Raw genomic sequence first — 21,698 nt, forward strand, 5'->3', positions numbered from 1 at the left:
CAAAAGGCCGTACAGTCCTTAAAATGTATGAAAGTATGAAGTATGAAAAAGTTATTGGCACCAGAAGATGGCAGATCGCTTCTCATTACACGGCATGGAAAATTAAATACTTTCACTATAAAGTGCAATTTGTTACACAGAAAATAAGTCCTCGCACAATGGGGTGGGGATTGAAAAATGGAAATCCAAAAAAAAAAAAGGGTCAGGTCGTTAAGGGGTTAAACAGATGAACTGTAGCAGGCAGTACCCAACCGCACTATCAGGATTTAACTGTGTAAATGCAGTGTAACTTTAAAAAGTCACAAAAATAAGCACAATCGACTCCTTGCGCCAAAAAAGGCACAAATAAACGTTTACGATGACAGACCAGAAAGTAAAAGAAGCATTAAGTCTCCAGGATTGCTATAAACCCTAGGGGACTCTGGCCACTGATTGGCTGAGCAGTCATTTCCTGTGAGTCAAGAGGAAACAGGAAGTGTATTCCAGCAGGAGACTAATCTTGCTCAGGGATAAATAGCATAATCATTTCTTTACCAAACTATAGAGTTGCTATAGCCTGAAGGATATTATAATTTGATAACTGGAAATAAGACTAAATTTTTAGGGGGGTTTAATATATTAATGTATATGGTATCTATGTTGTGGTTATGATAAAGTCATGCATGTTTTAGTTCTATATAGATATAAAATACAAAATTATGACGCATGTGAAACCATAAACATAAAAATGCAAACAAAAATTCTAAGAACAATGTAGTTTCCTATCTTGTCAGTAGATGTCACTATGGGTAAAGTGCAAAAAAACTATTTACATTTCCATCTAAATTGAATTAACACAGAAAAAAGAATGATCTAAAAAATATGCCAAATTCCTATATGACAGGAACTCCCTCCAACTATCATTTACTAACAAACTTTGTTGATGTAATATTGTGGAGCTCATGGTCCTATCATATTTTACTTTATGGGTCACTCCCTGTGTGAAGATCAATGGATCAATGAGTGACATTGAATAATAGTTACCATACTATATATATATATATATATATATATATATATATATATATATATATATATATATACTCAGATGCCTTATAAAAATTGTGATAATTTACTATAGTTAATTATATGAATTATATTCAGAAGTTTTGACAAATGTGGGCCATTGCATTAGGTGTTTAATCATCTTGTAGCCATAATATTCATTAAATGATCCAGAACAAGAATTTGCATTCTTATCTTTGTGCTATATCAACAGTGTCTTGTCAAAATGTGTTTTGTTAAATATTATATATACTCACTTTTCATCGTATAACTTCAGCTCATCAAGCTAAGAGGTGATTGAGTGGTCATGTCTGAGAAAGGGAGCGTGCCCCAAAAATGTTTGCTGTCTTTGCAAAGTAGTATGTAGAGTAAATGAAGCATCTAGATCGCCTCATGCCAAGGAATGGTCTTTGATCGACCCATAATAGGATGAATAGTACTACTGTCTATGGTACCATGCAATGTGTCCATGAACAGGGGGAATATATATTTTTTTTAACTGATGTGAGATATAATTGCCTTGTAGGCAATGGAGACTTATAGCCATTGAGGCTCCACTAGGGGATTCTGGCAAATTATGCAAGGATGCATAAGGAATGGGATAAGGAAAACCTTGACATCAAGCAAGACCTTCAGGAAGCCTAATGACATGATGTGGGATTAAGACCAAACCAGTATTTCTATTCCAGAAGGGACAGATTCCCAATTGTAGACAGCGCTGTTTTGACCTTACGGAGACTTTGCCAATTATGGCCCCCTTGTAGGTGTGTGGAGAATTATAGCCATTGATGCTCCACTACCGGATTCTGGGAAAGCATGCAAATAGGCTTTCAACAACAGAATAAGAAAAACCACGCCTCTTTTAGCTACCTTGTTAGGCAGCTCCCTTCACATCAAGCATGACCATGAATAACATGCTGTTTTGAAAATTTTGCTATTTGAGAAGAAAAAATACAATATACTGTTTTAAGTTATCATAGGTAGTCCAGTGACCCAATCTCTGGTTGCGTGCTCACCCCTGCCCCTCTACCCCCGCTGGCGCATCGCCCGCGCATCTTACCCGTCTCGGCTCCTGTCTCGGCTCCCTCCAACTTACACGCGTGATCCCAACTCCTAGGGCGCGCGCGCCCCGGTTTCTCTAGATTTATAGTCCCAGCGTGCCGCTGCCCATTTTCAGAATTCCATATAAGCCTGCCTCTTCCTGCACACCCTGCCTGATCCTCGTGCCTTGTGCCTTAGAGAAAACTTTGTCTAATGCATTGTGCTGTTATTGTGATTTCCCATTGTGACCCCGGTTCCGTTCCTGACTACGCTCCTTCTCTGCCTGCCTTGACCTATTGCTACGTTCCCGACACTGATTCCGGGCTGCCCGTCCTGAGCTCTTGCCTGTCCCTGACTACAAGTTTGCCTGCGGTTCTTGTACCTTGACCTTGGCTACCACCGCGGACAAATCACGCCCGTGGAAGGACCTGGTGGTACCACGCCGCAGCAAGACCATCCTGCTTTGGGGCGGGTTCTGGTGAAAACCGGGTGCTACTTAGACTCCGGTCCCAGGTGTTGGCTTGTGTCATCATCTGCGGTCGTTCAGAGGATCCACTACTTCTGATCATGACATAAATGTTGATACTTTTGGGGCTATAATGAGTCCCTATATAAAATTGACACAATTTTGTAACTACTGAAGTTTATATTTGCCAAATCTGTTTGAAATGTTTAAACAAGGCAGGTTTCAAGTGATATAGAAAAGACAGCATGTGGGGAAAAGGTCTAGAATAATCAGAAGTTCATGTGGTAGCAGTAAAATGTCCACAGGAACATGGTGACCAGCGCCTTGGCGATCCAAAATTCTGTCTCAGTAATACTACCCACAACCAGTTGTAAGGTTGGTGAGATGCTTAGTTGGTTGGATAATAAGGTCCAACACACATGCAACATCATGACTTGTTTTATTGACAGAAGACCGGTGTGGTTATTATGGAAATATTACACTTTCTAGTACATGGAGTTTTGTTTATCAGTGCCTTACAATCTCCAAGTTCTCTGGTTGCAGTCAATGAAAAGAATCCTTCATTGTTTACTTTGTCCAAAGACAGAATTTGTCTAGGTTATCTGATTATAGTAATGAAGATGTAAAGAGTGAGCGGTACACCGGAAAGTATTTAAGATCTGCCAGGATCTCTTAAGATCTATATGGAATGGATCCCTCATAGTTTCCATGGCTGTAAATGGAAGCCATAAAGCGATCACAAGCCCCACTAAATCTCCCCTCTCCAAACCTGTAGGGTAACTTACTTCTATCTTGCCTACCGTGGAAAAATGTCTCATATTCAGGAAGTTGTAACAAGATAAATACCTAACACATCCAGAGTAATTTATCTCTTGTATCCTTGGAGCGATATGTCATTACATCGGGCTGTACATTACACGACACAATGCTCATCTCTCCAAGTCATCAAACAGTAAGCGATCTTTTGCCCTTGGACATAGGAATAAAAAATTAGGAGTACAGAGTCCATTGTGGAATAACAATAGTCCTGAGTCTCCATTCTGTCCCACACCTAGAGATATCCTGTACAGCAGATTGGAACATAATAGAGGAAATGATAGTCAGATGAAAGAAGATAAAATAGAACTGGTTGTGGTATTCTGTCAACATTTTGTCTTTATAAGTATTTGGATTGAACAAAATAAGGATATTGTATAAATTCAATAGATAGATGGTCAAACAGATATAAAAGAAGAAGAAACTACCCCTATCTAAGGCTCATCCACAATAGTGTTAAAGGTGAATCCTTTCCCTATAGGACCTTTGCAGCCTTTTTTCTTCTACGCCATCCTCTAGTTTTATCATGAAACATCCCAAGATGAACCAGGAGCAATTTCCTATCATGATATCTGCCTTAGAGTGAGCAATTTATAGTATAGGTAAGTAATTAGTGGGGGGTACAACACCTGGTATCCCCGCCGATTATCTGAGTGCAGTAGTGGGGATGTACCGTAACACTACATCTGAAGCTGGTAGGAGACAGCTTTGTCTCTAGACCATACTCTGTATTTGAGGGATGCATCAGCATTGTTGCATTCAGCTGATTGATTTTTGTATGGGAGGTCATTAACAGTAATGGGAGGAGCCACCAGTACAGTTTTTTGACTTGACAAACAGGAAATGCCTTGAAATGTCTACTCAACCAATCACTGGCCTCAGAGGTAACCAGGGTTTAGCTGAGCAATCATTTCTTGTGTGATCCAGGAAGTAAAAAAGTAAAAAAGCAGGAACCAACAAAATAACGGAGAATATTTATTTTTAGATATGGATCTCTACAAGAAGGGGCATTGCAGCCAGTTTCTTTACTTAACTAAGCAGAATTTGTTAAAAAAAAAGAAAAATTAGAAATATTAGAAAAATGTTAACAACACTCTACCCCACGCAATATTACGAGTTATCTCAAACTATGTTTATGCCTAAAAAAAACACTGCTGCCTCTCTTATTATTATTGTTGTAGGGGATCATGTAAGTTAATATAGGGCACTCTCCAAAATTAAGCCCACCCTGCTTTTACTCATTTTACTACCTACCTATAACTATACAGATCATGGTACTATGTTCTTTTTTTTTTTTGCATCATGCCCTGCTATGTGATACTGTGAAAGTAATGCAGTAGCGGATTCAATTGAGTAAATGCATACAGTAAGTATATAGAAGAATCTACATCCTTTTAAAGGCCGTTTCTATAGCATCAACTGCTGCACATTTCCTCACTAAATAGATGGTGTTATCCGAGGCCGCACTTGTTATTATCAATGTTAGGTAAAGCATTTTACAGCCTGAGTATTTAACTTTCTGTACGAGCAAAATTGACTTCCCTATTTCACAGTAAAAGATTCATTATAATGTAGGATAGGAATTGTGGAAATACATTTACGGCAGAAAAGTTGACATTATTTAAGTGTCTTTGTTAATAACAGTCTAGTGCAGTGGTGGCGAACCTATGGCACTGGTGCCAGAGGTGGCACTCAGAGCCCTTTCTGTGGGCACTCAGGCCATCACCAGAGATGACTCCAGGTATCTTCCTACAGTCCCAGACACCCCAGTACTTGCTGTGCATAGAGCTATTTAAAAGTGACAGCTCTACCTGGGACTACAGGAGGAGTGGGAAGGTGTTGTGACTGAGCAGGGAGTATAAATCACAAATAAAATTTCTGTGTTGGCACTTTGCGATAAATAAGTGGGTCTTGGTTGTAGTTTGGGCACTCAGTCTCTAAAAGGTTCGCCATCACTGGTCTAGTGAAATCCTGATGGCGAGAACATTCATTTTATATATCTTTTGCATGTCAAGGCTGCTAAACTCGGTTAATGTATTGTATTTTAGTGTGGCTCTGCGTATCACCATTAAAGAGGGAATGTAAGAAATCATCTGCTGAACCCATCGATGATGGAATACATGACATAATGTTGTATAAAGCTAAACATACAATACAAATATATAATATATAATATACTCTGTAGATCTTTTTATTGTACAAAACATATGTATTCAAGTTTTTACATTATTCATTTATTACAAGGCAAGTGCATACATCATTGTACTTCATACTTTATTATTCTACCTGTCCTTGAATACTACAGAACTCAAAATCCCCTGTTTAGAAGTGATCTTACATGAAATAATTGAAGCTGCTTAGTTACATCTCACCACTAGAGGGAGCTCAAGAACTAACTGCATGCAGATGAACCAAAATCTTGTTGCCCTTGTGTGCATATGCCCTGACACATTTAAACACTCTTTTAAAGAGTTGCTTAGAGGGGGAGGGAGGGGTTAGTTGCAAGGGTTTGTATAATGTTTAAATATGAAAAAATGGAAAACTCATTGTTGGTTTTTCAATAAAAAATGTATTTGATCCAAAAAAAAGTTGTTCAGGAGGAATTGTTTTACATACAGTTCTTTTATTTAAATAACACAGATTAAGTAAATAAATTACATTTCAAATATCTTGCATGTGGCCTAGACTACACATTAAATAAAATGATGATATGATAGAAACCCCTTAAATTTACTGTTCCCGTGTTTCCAACAATGACTAGCTCTAGCATAAGCAATTCCAACCCATATGACTCACACCCCACCCCCTGGCACCCGAGAAGAGTGTCCATCCTCCCAATAAATGCCTGCTGGCGTGGGCCCGATGCTGGGCGCATCCCACTGTCCAACGTGACGTAGACCTGTGCAATAGCCTGCATCCGATCCTGGAGGAGGCTATAGCTAATGAGCAGGCCCAGCCCTACTACTAGTTTAATGGCTTCTCATAACTCCCACCCCTGTAGAATTCAAAGGGGTTTCCGGTCGAAGAAAAGTTAGGCCCTATCTAACTTGCTGAAACCCCCATAGATCACGAAATTGAGGGGTCTGTGGATAGCCCATAGATAGGGCCTAACTTTTCTTCGTGGGAAAACCCCTTTAAGTTAGGCTGAACTAAACTAAACTAAAAGGAATAATTCAATATACAGTATAAGTAGCAACAACTTTATATTTCTACTAGAACTTTCTGTTACATTTGATTGTACATTGTGATGCCGACGACAGGCTGCAGCCTTGAGCTATATATCAGAAGGACACACAGACTCAAAATATGACATTCTGCCTCAGGAAACCATGAAAAAAATAGAAAATGAATAAATAAATTAAAAAACATGTTTTTCTGAAAGATCAGAACATATGTCATGCCAAAGGCCATCCTGTCGCGTATTCTAGAGGAGTGTTACTACTTGCCAATGCCATTAGTATGTCGCGAGGCCCTTTCTTAATAACACAATGGTTTTATATTAAGAATAGCAGAAACATATGTGTATGGTAACCTATAGGTTATGGTGGATTTTCTGCATATCAATATACAAGAAAAAGAAAAGCAAAACTGTTCTAGTCTTTCAACCAATCAGAGTGCAGCTTTCATTTTATACACAGTTGTGGGTAAATGAAAGCGGAGCTCTAATTGGTTTACAACTAGAACAATTCATCTCTCGCAAAATTCTGATAAATCTCCTCCTATGGTTTTATATATCAGGGCATAATAAATGAATAAATAACTGGTCTTTAGAAGGTCTTAAAGGGGCTGTCCCAAGAAGAAAGTTAGGGCCTCCAGTGATGGGACCCCCATAGATCACGAGAAGCGATTCAGATGAACCGCTGTCACATTCCTTTGCAGCATCTATGACAGTATTCTATGTTCTTGCAGTGGCAGAGTGGTGGCATTGCATGAATATCTTTAGCACAGAGCAAATTTTTCAGAAATTAGATTCAACTTATTTACTGATTTTTTTCAAAACGTAGCTGCAGCCCTGATTTGGCCTGGGGGAACCGGCTCCTCCTGTTTCCATACTTACAGGTAGGTGCCACCCTCCTGGCTGAGTCAGGGCTCTAGGAGTGTCGCTACTTTTTGAGAGGCTACTGGTCTTGGCAGCATCTCTGCCGCAACCAGGGCAAAAGGATGAATTGTTCAGCCATGATTGGAAAGGTCTAGACAAGATCAGTTACGGCTTTCACAATCTCCTGGTCTCTGATCTTCCTTACCACAATTTTTCCTAATTTTTTCCTAACATTAATAACATTGATGGTTATGTTATATAGAATTGTTTCCCCTAAATCCCTTCCTCATCCAATCCCTTCCCTTCCTTGGTTGAACTTGATGGACAAGTGTCTTTTTTCAACCATATAAACTATGAAACTATGAATTTCCTAATTTTTTCTATTTTTGTAGAATCTCATTAAATTTGGATCAAATTTCACTTCCTTATCTCTATCTATGTCTATACACTGCTATGGGAATTTTTAAGGGAGTAGGGAAGTAGGGAGTCCTTGCATGCATCACCACACTTTAGTAGTTAAAAAGCAAAAGTTCACTACACAGAAAACCTGTGATCGACCCTCTTAAATTAAATCTGCAAATTTCATCTCTCTGTCCATGACTGTCAGTCCATGACTGACAGACAATGAAGCTAAGCTGTAATACATGCGGTATATGTATTGGTGGTTAGTAAAATGCAAAGCAACCCATACTAATCTTACACATTAAAGTCAATGTGAGTGTGATAAGCTGCACATACTCTCTTATCTTTTATTTCTCACTATCACTTTGTTACTTTGATGAATGTGATGATCTGTCTCATCGTGGAATTAATTATACTTCACCATCTGCTGGAAAACATCCATTTCCTTTTGCTCTTTGATTATTCCCAGGGTTGTTGAGTTTGTTTGATGTTGTTTTTGCTATAAAAGGTTGCACTTGTCAAAGTGGGATGTGTTGTTGGCGTGCATGAATATTTTGGTTGCTTGGAGAGTTAGAAAGTTTGACTTTTTGGCAACTCACTGTAGTCTCAGATGGTTCAGAAGAAGAAACATTTATAGGTGCAGAATACTTACCTACCATGGTGCAACTAAAACAACCACCACACATCATGTACAATGTCAGGGCCTGCTGATAGTTGGGTGTTTTTAGTATGGATTAAGATGACAAAAACTTTCCAGGAATCCAGAAGAACCCCATAGGAACCATAAAATAAGTGCACTTGTGACGTAGAAGAAGTGACCTACTGTGTGCCATTGTGTCCACTGACTCCATATCCCTTGACTCCAGAATTCCAATTGAGTTGGCAGTTCGGAATACCAGAAGACTACAAGAACACTAAAACCAGGAACCCATTACATTTTTTTTCTACCCTTGACACAGCCCCCAGGGAGTTTCCAATGATTTACGGAAAACCCCCTCTGAATAAAAATACTTTACAAATGATCTCATGCAGTAGTGCTATGATCCTGAAACCTACCGTAGTATTTTTGGTAAGTGCCTTAACTACGTCAGCTGTCTTTTGTCAACAGTACAGGAACCAGGAGATGGTTAAATCTAAATTCACAACTACACTGTAGGCTGCACTTGGAGGATTGCAAAGATTGCATTAAAATGTACAGTATGGAAAACAGATCCTTCAAGTCCAATGTGGTCTTTTAAGCACCACCCGGGTCCACTAGGGTACATTTTGCACGCCAGTTTTGATATTTCCCCCTGCCAATGCTCTGCAGCCCATTCTAGAAGAGAATCTGGCCTCATAGTAGATATGGAATGAATCTCCACCAGGTAAGACCAGGTCTCACCTAACTGGACTTCAGCTATGAATACAGTAGTCTGGGGCGTTCTCGCGACCACATGCCTGCACGATCCCTACCCACCTCTGCTCATAAAGTGGCGGAAAATCCACTTTAACTTAAGTTAGTTTATTAAAGTGAATGTTTTAATTCTATCCTTTATATCATGTCCTCCTTGTGGTATTTTTAAAATTTTAAACTCCAAGTTTTATCAAAATTTGCTAAGTACACGGGGAGTGCGGGCAACACTGTCCTCCGCATCTTTCATAAAATAGGTCATCCTCCCCAATTATTTATTCTATTATCTATCTACTATATGTGTTTGTGGTTTTTAGTATGTATTGCATCATATGTGGTCTTTTTTTAGTTTGATTTTTTTTACCCCCCCCCCCCCCCGGTCACCTGAACGTGATGTCATCACGGCATCCGGTCTAACGCTTTGTATATATATTGAATGATTTGTTCTACATGTCATGCCTGATGAAAGTTCCGTTACGGGGCTGAAACGCGTCACTACAATAAAGCTCCTTGTATGAGACGAGGCTCTCCAGAATTTTTTATTCACCGGGCGCCGGTCCGCCATTTGCTTATTCCACGGGATTACGTTCATTATCTTACTCGACGAAGTGGTTCCCTGGGTCCACCCGAGACGAGGTCACAGGCTGGACGGGCTGCCATCACCAGTATTATTCAAGGTCCATATCTCATCTGGGACCAGGTGAGAGTCCTTATTGTGTTCTCGTTTATACTTCACTTTACCGTATGGTATCACACTAGGGTTGCGCCCTTTTCTTGTGCTTGTCCCCCTGGTGACTAAACATGCAAAGGTTCGCGTTTAACACCATACTCCAGGTCCACAACCCCTTCCATTTGGGTGATGAGTCCTCGTCTGCTCTGCACTGCAGGAGGGAGGGGGGGGGGGAGCAGACATGAGGTAAGAGACACAGCCCGGCATGAATAGCACACGCTTGTGGGACACCCTGATCCTTCAAGCTTACAAACTTCATTCTCTGGAAATAGGAACTATGTATTTTTAGCTAAAAACTGTGTGGGCACAAGTTTGGATAGATGTAAACTTGTTATTAGGCTTATTAGTGAAGATCTGGTTCCCTTTAAGACACACCCATTTCCCATAAAAGCCGAAACCCATTTCATACACGATCTGCCCAATTTAATCTTCCAAAATCTGTCTTTTACGACACTCCTCCTTGACATAAATATTTTGGGGGCAGTCCTTTTCACAAAACGTTTATACACAACCGCTTACCTCTGTGTGAAAGCTTCTGAAGTATAGTCCTTAGACGCTGGATAACAGGAGGCGAAACTTGATACTTGTATACGTCTCTCACTGGTAGCCGCTGACACCTCCCAAACACTCCATCTTTTTAAGAGAAAATAAAAGACATATTTTAAAACTTGTTATGAAAAGTATGTTGTCTATAATTGTATGCAACATTTCATTACTCAGTGCAGCAGATAAACAGTACTTAGGATGCAAATAGGAAAAACACTTAGAGGAAAAAATTATGTGATTGATGATTTTTTTCTGGTGAAGTAACATATAAAATAAACAGTGGCAATAAATCTTGTATAAAAGCACATTAACATTCAGCAGGCATATAAATCTCCATCTCCTGAGTGTGTATGACGGAGATATACAGTATCTAGGAGCGCTCATGATGTAGAGGAGGATTTTAATTGGTGTTTGTCTAGTCGGTTGATTGTCGAAAATGTGACAAGAAATGCATTATTTTTCATATCTGAATTTTCGTCTTCTGTTGCTGCCATGGAAAAAGGAAATGAGCGATAGTAAAAAATAACAAATGATAATGAATGGGAAATGAGTGAAATATTTTCTCTTAAGATTAGATAGTACAATGTCGAAAACGTAACATTTTTACATTTGTTTTTAATATGACCGCTACACTTCATGACCACAATCTCGGATGAGATTGTCGACACCCATTATCTCATCAAAAGTGATCAAAAGGTCATACATTTTCATAAATGGTCTCAGTGTCTATCTCTTAGCTCTGTAAATCAAATACAAAAGTTACATTTGTTAGAATAAGGTATTATTATTATTGTTTTTAATGTTTTCTTTTAATGCTTTTAAACATATTAAAATATGTAAAAAAAATTATAAAATATATTATTATAAATTAATATTAATAATATCATAAAAATATAAAAATATGTATTAAAGAAACTAAATATATCTGTTATCTTTGTGATTGCACTGACCCAAAGCATAAAGGGGTGGCAGTCAATATGCAAGGGCGAGATGTTGGGTGTATTGTTGTATTAGAAGAAGCTAATTTGCATTAAAAAAAATGTAATTTTTACAAAAATGACCAATGGTAGAAACACAGGAAAAGTATTTCTGAAAAGCTTATAAAGTCCTCAACACAAAGCTGGTTTTACTTGTGGGGGTGTTAGGAGGTGGGAGACTCCCTTTAAAGGAAAGCTACCATCAGAATCCAGAATGATAAACCAGGGACACTTACTCATAGATCCAGGCACCATGACTGTGGAAATCCTTCAAAAGTCCACCGGTAAAATTATGCTATTGAGCCAGAAGTGCTATGGGGGACTTACCAGAGCCCCTCCTAGCTTCACACCATGTGGGAGCAAAATCGCTAAGGGAGCAGAGAAGGGTCAGTTTAACATCCTGTGAAGCCAGAGCAGAGAGGTGCTCTGGTAATGCCCCAAGAGTCATTAGCATAATTATAAAAGTTGATATTAGAAGGAAAGAGGTCATGGATAAATATAAAAAGATTGCCACAGTCACAGTGCCTGGCTCTATGAGTAAGTGTCCCTGGTTTATCGGTTTATGATGCTTGATTTTTTTAGGCTAAATTTCCTTTTGAGAACAATGAAGTCAAACTTTTTAGTCTAATTTTTTTAATAAATAAAAAGTCAAAACATTTTGATAAAATAATAATAAGTAATCATCCACAAGAGAACAAAACCAGCACTGAGTCCAAAACATTAAAAATGTGACAGTTTCTGCTATGTAGGTTTTAGGCCTCATTCACACAGTTGTGGACAAGGAATGGAGAGGAGTGAGCGCTCCTTACTTTCCCCTCTCAACTGAAAGCCGAGTGGTCACGGCTCGGTCATGATGCAGTGGGATACAGTGTGAACAGGTGCCATAGACCATGATCCGGCCGCTATTATGTAACAGATGTTACATTATTTAGCTTTTTTGGGGGGTAATTTTTCATTTCATTTTTGCTTTTGCAGTTTTGGTATTTTTTTTAGAAGCTTTTACCTTTTTTTATAGTAAATATATTTTAACAAAAAAAATTGCCCCCAACAAAGCAAACACAATGTAACATCTGTTACATAATGTCCCTCTATTAGTCGTTTGTACATTGCACATTCCTTGCATTTATGAAGACATTTAGCATGCCACTTAGGAGGTCTATTAAGTCCCAATATAAATAGCAAACAAAGCTGTATATGTGCTTAAAAGCAGGCGCACTGCCGCATAATGTGCCAAATTAGCTGAAGTGTATTTTCTAATAAAAAAGGGAAAGAAAACTCAGAGGAAAATGGAGTAATAACGGAGCCTCATTCATTTCGTTATATGCCATCAGAACAAAATGACAGCCTCCTCATCAACAGATTCTAGTGTATACCTACTAATTAACTACTAATTAGGCTTTATTTGGAGAGTCGTTCATTAAGTTGGCTTCCCGTTGGAGGAGGGAGGGAGGGGGGGGGGGTTGTGTCACAATTTCGATGGCTCTTCCATCGCTCATAAAAAGGATAGAACAATTCTCTTATTCTCTATATGACTGTTCTTGTTCTATATACAATCTGCTGTTAGTGGCATATTCATTGGAATGAGACCAAGAAGCCTTAATTATAGGGGTAACAAAGCTGCAGGACAGTACTGCACCATGTGGCTTAGAACAGCATGGTATAACTACATGGGGGTCACTGTGGCATTTTTTTTAAGGATTTAGGGTCAGGGCTACACCTCCACATTTTGGAACTGCAAGTTTATTTTAATGTTTGAGCTACAGGTGGAATCCATGGTATATGCCATGCAATAGTAATAATAAGTCTCGGTTTAGTCCCAGTCTTGCCACTTGCTGAAAAAAAACACACAATGGACTCTCATTCAATTCAATAGGATATGGATTTTGCCCAAGAAAAATTGTGTGAACTGACCCTAAGGTTTACGTACAATGGAGGTTGTATGGTTTATCCAAGGTTCTGGCGAGAGAGGATCGGGCCTAACCTAGACCTACCACTTGACAATCTTGACAATGCGTGTGGGACTTCACTCTTCAAGGGTGAATTCAGAGGGGGAGGAACTGCCCAAAGCATCTTTAAAACAATACAGTTTACAGTACAAATCATTTAAAGAGGATATATAACGAGAGGTTCCTGCAGGTGTGGACCCCGTGGATGAGATTTAGAGATTCCCAGGAGTATGGGGATTTCTTTGTGGTTTAGGCCTAATGATTTGCCCATATCTTTATCTTTACAGTCCTCAATACTTCTCTCCACCCGTTCTTCTATTTCAATCTTTTTAGCTGTGCCATCTGGAGATCATTTCTTATCCTCCTGTCCACTCCCTTATGTGTACGTCTGGTGTCTGTTTGATTAGTCATGTAAGTTGGGTGTTGTGCACGGTGATGGTCAAAAAAGTCAAAAGGCCTCCTTCTATGTATATTTAGAGTGCAGCTCCCTCGAGGCAGATATGATGGTTGGAGGGACACTTCTGGACATAGTAGTGAGCTCTTGGGGCTTGGTGCACATTGGGTCCTTGCTGCTCTCTGAGGTTACTAGAGTTCGGTGAATAGCTCTTACCTTTGGCTATATCTTTTCTCTGATACGGCGGACCTGCTTGTCCTGCCAAACTCATTTCAGTCTCCTATCATTTGACTGTAACTGCATATACTTTTTTCAATTTGTTGCTTGTTAAATGTTCTATACGTACTGCATATAATAAAACTGATTCAACATAAAAAGTATATGTCAGGTCAGTTTGGGGCCCTAAACCACCTACGGGTCCATGTGGATCTGTGGTTTAGGTTTCCAAATAAACTTGTATATTTGTTTTGGGTGTCCTCAGTTACCAAAACAAACATTTATACTTACCTAGATGTGAGTCAGAGGAGGTACATGGGACTCAGCTCTGCAGATCCCACACAGATTCCTCTTCTGGGGTTGCGGTAAGTGAAGATGGGATAATATTGGTGCTTGCACAGTGATGCCGAGGTTTACTGCGACACGTAGATGTGAGCGTTCCAGATAATGGGTATAAATGTTCTTCTTTTATGTGGCCATGAAGAGGTTCACTAGATCTGTCAAGCTCAATGTGACCTTTAGTTACTCTTCCTAAAAGTTTGCATATTTGATTTGATTATTTTTGTCTTTAGACAGGTGTGGGAAGAATTCCAAAATAGAAGTTTTAGGAATGTACTCTACAGCAGCACAATGACCCAAAACATACAGCCAAAGTCCTGGCAGGTATAAGGCCCCCACAAAGCCCTGACCTCAACATCATTAAAGGGGTATTCCTGTCAGGGCATTAACAATTAGTTTGATTAATCTGACAGATATATACATTTCTTCAAAACATGGTCCCCTAGAAACAAGACTGTGTCCTTGGATACGGCCACCTCTGCTGGAGGGATTGCACAAAGAAACAAATGGTTTTTGTATATGAAATGTCCGGGAGTTACTGCAGGTCCCACAGACGTCATGTGGAAATGATTGCCGAATCCAGGTGGCCAGGCAGTACTAAATAGTACATGTCTGGCCATCACTGCTAGAGTGTGGGGTGGTCGTATCTGAGGAAGCTATCTGGTTTCTAAGGGACAACAGGGATACATTTATGAGAAATTATCTTAACACAGGAAAAATTTTTAATAACATTTAATTGAAGAAATGTTCACATATGGCAAATGAATTAAATTAAATGTGAACGCCCAGTTGGAAAAACCACTTTAAGTATGTCTGAGATCACATAAAGAGACCTCCATCCACAAGAGATATGTAGTTAGTGCTCCATGATGTTTGGAACAACCTTCCTCCCATGTTGCTTCAAAAACTGTGTACCTTAAAGGGGGTTTCCCACAAAATAAGTAAGGTCCACTCGCCAATCTCCATCAGTTCCATAGAAATGAATGGAGCAGAACAGACATGCGAGGCTGCCTGCTCCACTCATCTCGTGGAGCGATGAGGAGTCTGACAGAGGTACCTCGGACCCTTTCAGACCCCCTGGTTTTCATGATCTGCCGGGGTCTCATCATTGAGCACCCCACCAATCAGCAACTTAGGCCCTATCCTGTGGATAGAGCCAAACTTTGTTTTGTGGGAAAATCCATTTAATGGATGGCCACTGGACAAACTAAATTGATTTAGATTTCTCTATTGTCAATTTAGATTTTTCTTAATTGTCAAAAATAAACTGTAACTACTTTTATTTTTCAAAGAACTTCTTTACTGCATTTTTGGACACCTCCCTAAAATTCCTGCACAGTACTGTATACACAGCATTGCTATCTACTGTGCATGTGACTATTGGAAAACAGGTTGTGTGTGTGTGTGTGTGTGGTCTGGAATTAATATGTAGTACTTGAAGCAAAGTGAACTTACGATGTGACAACTACATAACCATATTTTTCAAACTAAACTCCTATTAATAGGAGTTTATAGAGATGTACAGTAGCAGGTGGCAGATTGTCTACTGACATCTCATTAGAAATGTGTTAATTGTGCTCTTATGTGCTTTATTACTTTGCAATGTAGAGCTAATAGAAAATGAATTTGTTTTTACATTGAACACATGGCTTTCCCTGTCACCATAACGCAGACTGTTGTCTATGTGACCAAGGGCACCAGGGATTACCGGACATTTATTAAATATGATACATGTACTATATATCTATAATAATACCACACCACAAACTTTAAGTAGGATAAATCATCTCTTAAAGTCTAAATAAACTTTTAACAAAATTATATTAATGAATAGTGCAGATGATAATAGTAAATTTTGTAATATACTTTAGTAAAGAAATCTGTTCATGTGTCCTTCTATTTCCCTCCTTTTTTCCTTATTTAAAGGGGTATTCTGGTCTGGGCAGTCACATTCAGTTTCACTAATCTTCCATATATAAACATTTCTTCAAATGTTCCTGTGTGAAGATAATTTCCCATAAACATAGCCATGTTGTCCCTTAGAAACCAGATAGCTTCCTCGGTTACGACCACCTCATACTCTGGCAGCGGTGGCCAGACTTGCGCTATTGAGTCCTGCCTGACCTCCTGGATTCAGCAATCATCACCACAGGACGGCTGTGGGACTTGCAGTAACTCCGGGACATTTCATATACAAAAACTTTTTGTTTATTTGTGCAATCCCTCCAGCAGAGGTGGCCGTATCCAAGGGAACTGTATTGTTTCTAAGGGACCATATCACTACATTTATGGAGAATTATCTTCACTCAGGAACATTTTTTTTAATAACATCTATTTGAAGAAATGTTTATATATGGCAGATTTATCAAACTGAATGGGAATGCCCAGACGAGAATACCCCTTTAAGCAATTTGTGTAAATCAGCTTTCTGTCCTGTATCCACTGACAGCCGAGAAATAAATTAACCTAATAAAATGTGTCTAATGACTTAACGCTTTACTGTCCCTGCTGAATCATCAAGGGAAAAATTATCTAGGTATGGAAAGAGATCATCTTTAGCCTCCTGTCTTTATCTTTATCATTGCTCACTACAGGAGAAAAAAGGAGCGGAAAAAAGAATGGAGAAGCTGCTTTTCTTAGTGCAGTATATTACAAAATGTATTATTTACTCTTTGAGGCATGTTCACACAGCTGATATTTATATTTATATTTTATATTTATAATATGTATTTTGCTGCATATTCTGCACTAATATCTTTTTGGAAAACGTGTATTGATTTCTAGCCACAGTTTATTCAAAGTCCATGTTGCAGGATTGACATGATAGACCCATTGAAAGGAACTTATCAGTCATGAATCTATGGCAAAAAAACCCCACAGAACACCATTCAAACCTGCCCATTATTTTTGTAAAATCCTCCATCTGCAAAAGCCCTAAATAATCCATAGCGCAAAGCTTATTGGAAATGTACAACCCAATGTATCTAACTTGGAGGCAAGAAAAAATTTCCACCCCTTTCGGCTTGTAACCATCACTCACTGTCAGTACACCTTTATGACTTCACATTATGGCTTATCATATGGGATTGTACAAAAAAGTTCTCTTCCTAAATAGGGATCAAAAAGAGAGTATGCAAGAAAGACCCAAGAGAACATAGAAATACATCAAACCTCAAACATTTACCGTATATACTCGAGTATAAGCCGACCCAGGTATAAGCCTTAATTTTACCACAAAAACCTGGTAAAACCTATTTTTTTTTTACTCGAGTATAAGCCAGGTTTAGGTTTTCAGCACATTTTTTTGTGCTGAAAAACTTGGCTTATACTAGTATATATGGTATTTTGAAAATTGGATGTAGGAATTCAATGAACGTTGACGAAAAAGGTCGTATTGAGACTTTAAAACTCAACAAAGGGATAGGATTGGACAATTAAGTCACGATTCTGATTGGTCCAGCATACCGAGTATCTAAAAAGCTAAGCAGAAGAAACATCGGACAGCAGGTTTTCTTGGTTGTCCAGAATAAGGGTTTTTTGGAATATGGGCCAAGGGAGATATACAAATAACAAACACACTAAACTCGCCTCATTCCGGGTCTCTCTGGTTTGGCATGGCACCTGCAGTAACCATTGGGTCAGTGGCTCAGCAGCATTTACAACGCACTCTCTACAGCTGCATCAGATGTACAGTTGTTAACATGACATCACCACTGAGCCACAGTATACCAACGGAGGCCGGTGCTGACGGAAGGCATGGCGCTGAATTAGAGTGCCATGGAGTAGTGAGTATAGGCCCTGCCTTATTTTTGGACCCCCATAGGCCCATTAAAAAAAAACCTGATCCCAGAAAAGCCTTTAAAAATCCCTCGAAATTACGGTACCCTCCTTCAAACATAACCTTACTCAATCTTTATGCATGGTAAAATCTTTTCTAGTCCAAATTCAATATCTGTATTTTATCTGTATGCAAACTTTTTTAAAAAAGGCTTGGAGGTAAATCATTTCAGAAATATGTAAATGATGTCATCTACAAAGCTATTCATCCAATTTTCTACTAACAACACTTACAAAACATTGAATAAACTCTTATCATACATAAAACCAAAAAAAATAAAAGGCGCTGCATTAAATTGTAATAGATTTTACATCCTATTTGTCTGGAGGGACTGTAGCGTGAAGACATTTATTAGTGTTTCAATAATGTGCAGCCACTCATCTATGCTTTCAATATAATTACTAAAGATGTGTTTAATGGCTTCTGAAGCTAAAACTAGGAACATCAAACAGCCACCGGGAGAAAAACAGAATAATAAATAAATGAGGGATTGGGGGCCCAGGTATATACAAAGAAGGATCATGATGTTAAAGCTCAGGAGGAATGGGGCTACTACCATTCTTGTAATACAAGGGTTAGATTCCACGCCCTCTGCAATTTGGCCAAAAAAGCCCCAAAACAGTGTAGATAAAAACAGGTAAAACTGGTGCGCTCCCTCAATAATTGGTCGTAGATGGAACAGGTAGAATATTCAATTAATTAGTAAAACAACGTGTTTCTGGAGCAGATCACTCCCTTCCTCAGGTCCGACTAAAATACACAAATTTATTAAAAGGAAGCTTCCAAAGGAACACCCCCTAAGGTGTTCAGTGCACTGCAGTGAAGGACAATACTTCACGCTATGCCAGCAAAGTTTCCAACAGATGGCTTTTTAGGGTCAGATAGAAAACAGAGGAGTAAAACACTTCACAGTGTTGTTCTCACACTGGGCGCACGCCATGTATATAAATGCAGTGTATAAATAAATCCCAAAACATGTAGGGGCACAGGCTAATCTCCATTTCCCATGCTGTCTGGTAGCCATGGGAAACCATATAGAACATGTAGAGATGACAGGAGGCTTGTTAGGAGGGGCCATAGGACCTTTAGTAATGTCATGAGCATGTGACTCATCACATTTAAAACCAGGTTCGTAGAACATCTCTATGATATTTCTAACCCTCTGGGCCGTAATCTGTCGGGTGCTTCTAAGCACTTTGTTCAGGTACACAAAGGTGACGTTAGCTCTCTCAGAACATTTGCCGTTGAAAGAATGACCAGAAATATCAGGGGTGGCAGTACAACTTCCCGGTTATTGAATAGAGAGGCGTATTGGATATTTACACTAGAAACATGTTATCCACATGGATTGAATGCAAAACGTGAACTCATGTACCATTATTAATTCCCCTCTTTTTCATACCAGGGATAGTCGTGACCCAATGGAATATTGTTCTATCTCCAGCTTTCTCTTTACTCTCTCTACCCTTACGAGTCCTATTGTTGTTTTTATCCTTTCTTATGATATTATCCAAATTGTTTCTTAGCCACTAACGTTGTCTTATCTGCTTTTAGATGCATGCCCCACCTACCCACCTCCAAGGAGGATGCGACTTCGGCTTCGCCGCGCTGATCCCGGTCCCTTCTCCACCCATGCCGCACAGACGGCCCTTGGCTTCCCGCACGCTCCACTGATCTCCGTGGCGATGCCGAACGAATCCCCCCCCCCCCTTTTTTTTTTTTTTGTTCATTTTCAACTGGCGTCCTGCTTCCATGACTACGCATCATGTGATGCGGTTGCCACGGATACGACGCGGTCACGTGACCTCCCGATCATGTGACACGTGACCCCACGATCACCTGATCTGTATTACTGCATATGCTATTTCCAAATGTAATGGACTGTATTACATGCTCAAGGGATGTCTAATTTAGTGTTTGGGAAAACGCCCACTCACTTCTTTGATTGTATATATTCAATTGCAGGCAAATGTCATGTTTTTCTTGCTTTCTGTGGGTATGGCACTTGACTTCCGGTGGGGGCGGGGCTTAAGGTGTTGGGGCGGGGCTTAAGACTGTGTTTTTAGTATCTAAAGTTTGTTAGGATACAATGTGTCAGCTATGACTAAGGACGGTTAACCTGCCCGAAACGCGTCAGCTGCTGCTGTTTCCCCACACAGTGGATGTTGCACTTTTATGCATAAATAAAGGACGTTAAATGCATTGCCTGGAGCCTGGCTGAGCCGTTATTTTCGTTCATTTGGATTGCTAACCCTGGCAGAGGGGAGGCCCGTGCCTCGCTCGGCGTGTCCTGAACGGGAGGTGAGCTGGCCTTCTTGCTTATACTTCACTTGACTCATCACATGCTTCAGGTCGTCCATTTACAAACATGTTGTCCTGTTCTGGCTTCAGTGCCCTGAACTGATGTCACAACCTCTGCCCAAGTTCCCACCCACATCAGCATGATACAGGTATCATTGGAATGGCTCTCTCCAGCTGTGCTAAAGCTATTTTTTGCCTGTAACGCTTTAAGGCTGACTCATTTCACACAAAAATTTGGAGAATTTTTAATAGCTAAACAAGAAAGATTTTACATAGAAGAGGCAATTAGAGAAAGGATATTTCATAGCCTACCTGAGGGGGCTAGTAGTTTAATGGAGTAAAACCTGGTGACAGGATAACAAGCTGCTGTACAGGATCCATGTAAACTCCTGGCTAGAGTCTTCATCAAATCTTCTTAACCAATTTAACTCTTCCTTATTACTATTGGTACTAAAAATGATTGCCAAGAGCCCATTCACAGTGCACAATTTGCCAGAAACATGTCTGCACTCTGCTAATAATGCACCACAGTAATAACATTCTAGTACACCTATTATATAGTATGTAAATCATCTGTTTAGTGGATCCTCACTTTAAAATTAGACTAAGAAAGTTTGACTTTATATTTCTTAAAGGAAATCTACCATCAAAATCAAGCATGGGACACTTACTCATAGATAATTTAGGTAGTTTTCTTATATTTGTCACTCATGACCTCCTTCCTTCTCAAGACAACTTTTACAATTATGCTAATGAGTAGCAGAGCCCCCCATGCTGCAGCTGCACAAGTTGTTACATGGTGCAGGAGTTCCCCCCCCCCCCCCAGTGTGTGTTGAAACTACCTCTGTTGCAGTGAGGAAGCCCTTCAGTCTCATTAGCATAATTTTAAAAGTTGATTTTAGCAGGAAGGAGGCTATGGGTAACAAATGTAGGAAGATAACCACAGTCACAGTGCCTGGATCTATGAGTAAGTGTCCCTGGTTTATCATGATGGATTTTTTCCAGTAGAACTACAGAATCCTTTTTTGCAACCTGTAATTTATTTTGCATACACTCTGCATAAAACAAGCAGTTGTGATAAGTGACACCCTAAAACATGTAAAGTCATTTGAGGTTGGAAAAAAAACTGTCTTAATCTGTTTTAATCACAGCAAAAAAAAAAAAAAAGCTGTGACGGGTTAAAAGCCTTGTCTCAGGAAAGGAGAGGCGGCAC

At 39.5% G+C, this 21,698-nt stretch overlaps 1 protein-coding gene across 1 annotated transcript in view; it reads right to left on the minus strand.

Annotated features, from left to right (window-relative positions):
- Positions 1 to 21,698, minus strand: part of PTPRN2 (protein tyrosine phosphatase receptor type N2) — a 644,507-nt gene that overhangs the window by 469,677 nt on the left and 153,132 nt on the right. Inside the window, exon 3 of the mRNA XM_072153967.1 lies at positions 10,448 to 10,561. Within this exon, the coding sequence (XP_072010068.1) occupies positions 10,448 to 10,561 (114 nt within the window). The remainder of the gene's footprint in view (positions 1 to 10,447; positions 10,562 to 21,698) is intronic.

The sequence above is a fragment of the Engystomops pustulosus genome, chromosome 5 (genome assembly GCF_040894005.1).
Source record: "Engystomops pustulosus chromosome 5, aEngPut4.maternal, whole genome shotgun sequence".
NCBI lineage: Eukaryota > Metazoa > Chordata > Amphibia > Anura > Leptodactylidae > Engystomops > Engystomops pustulosus.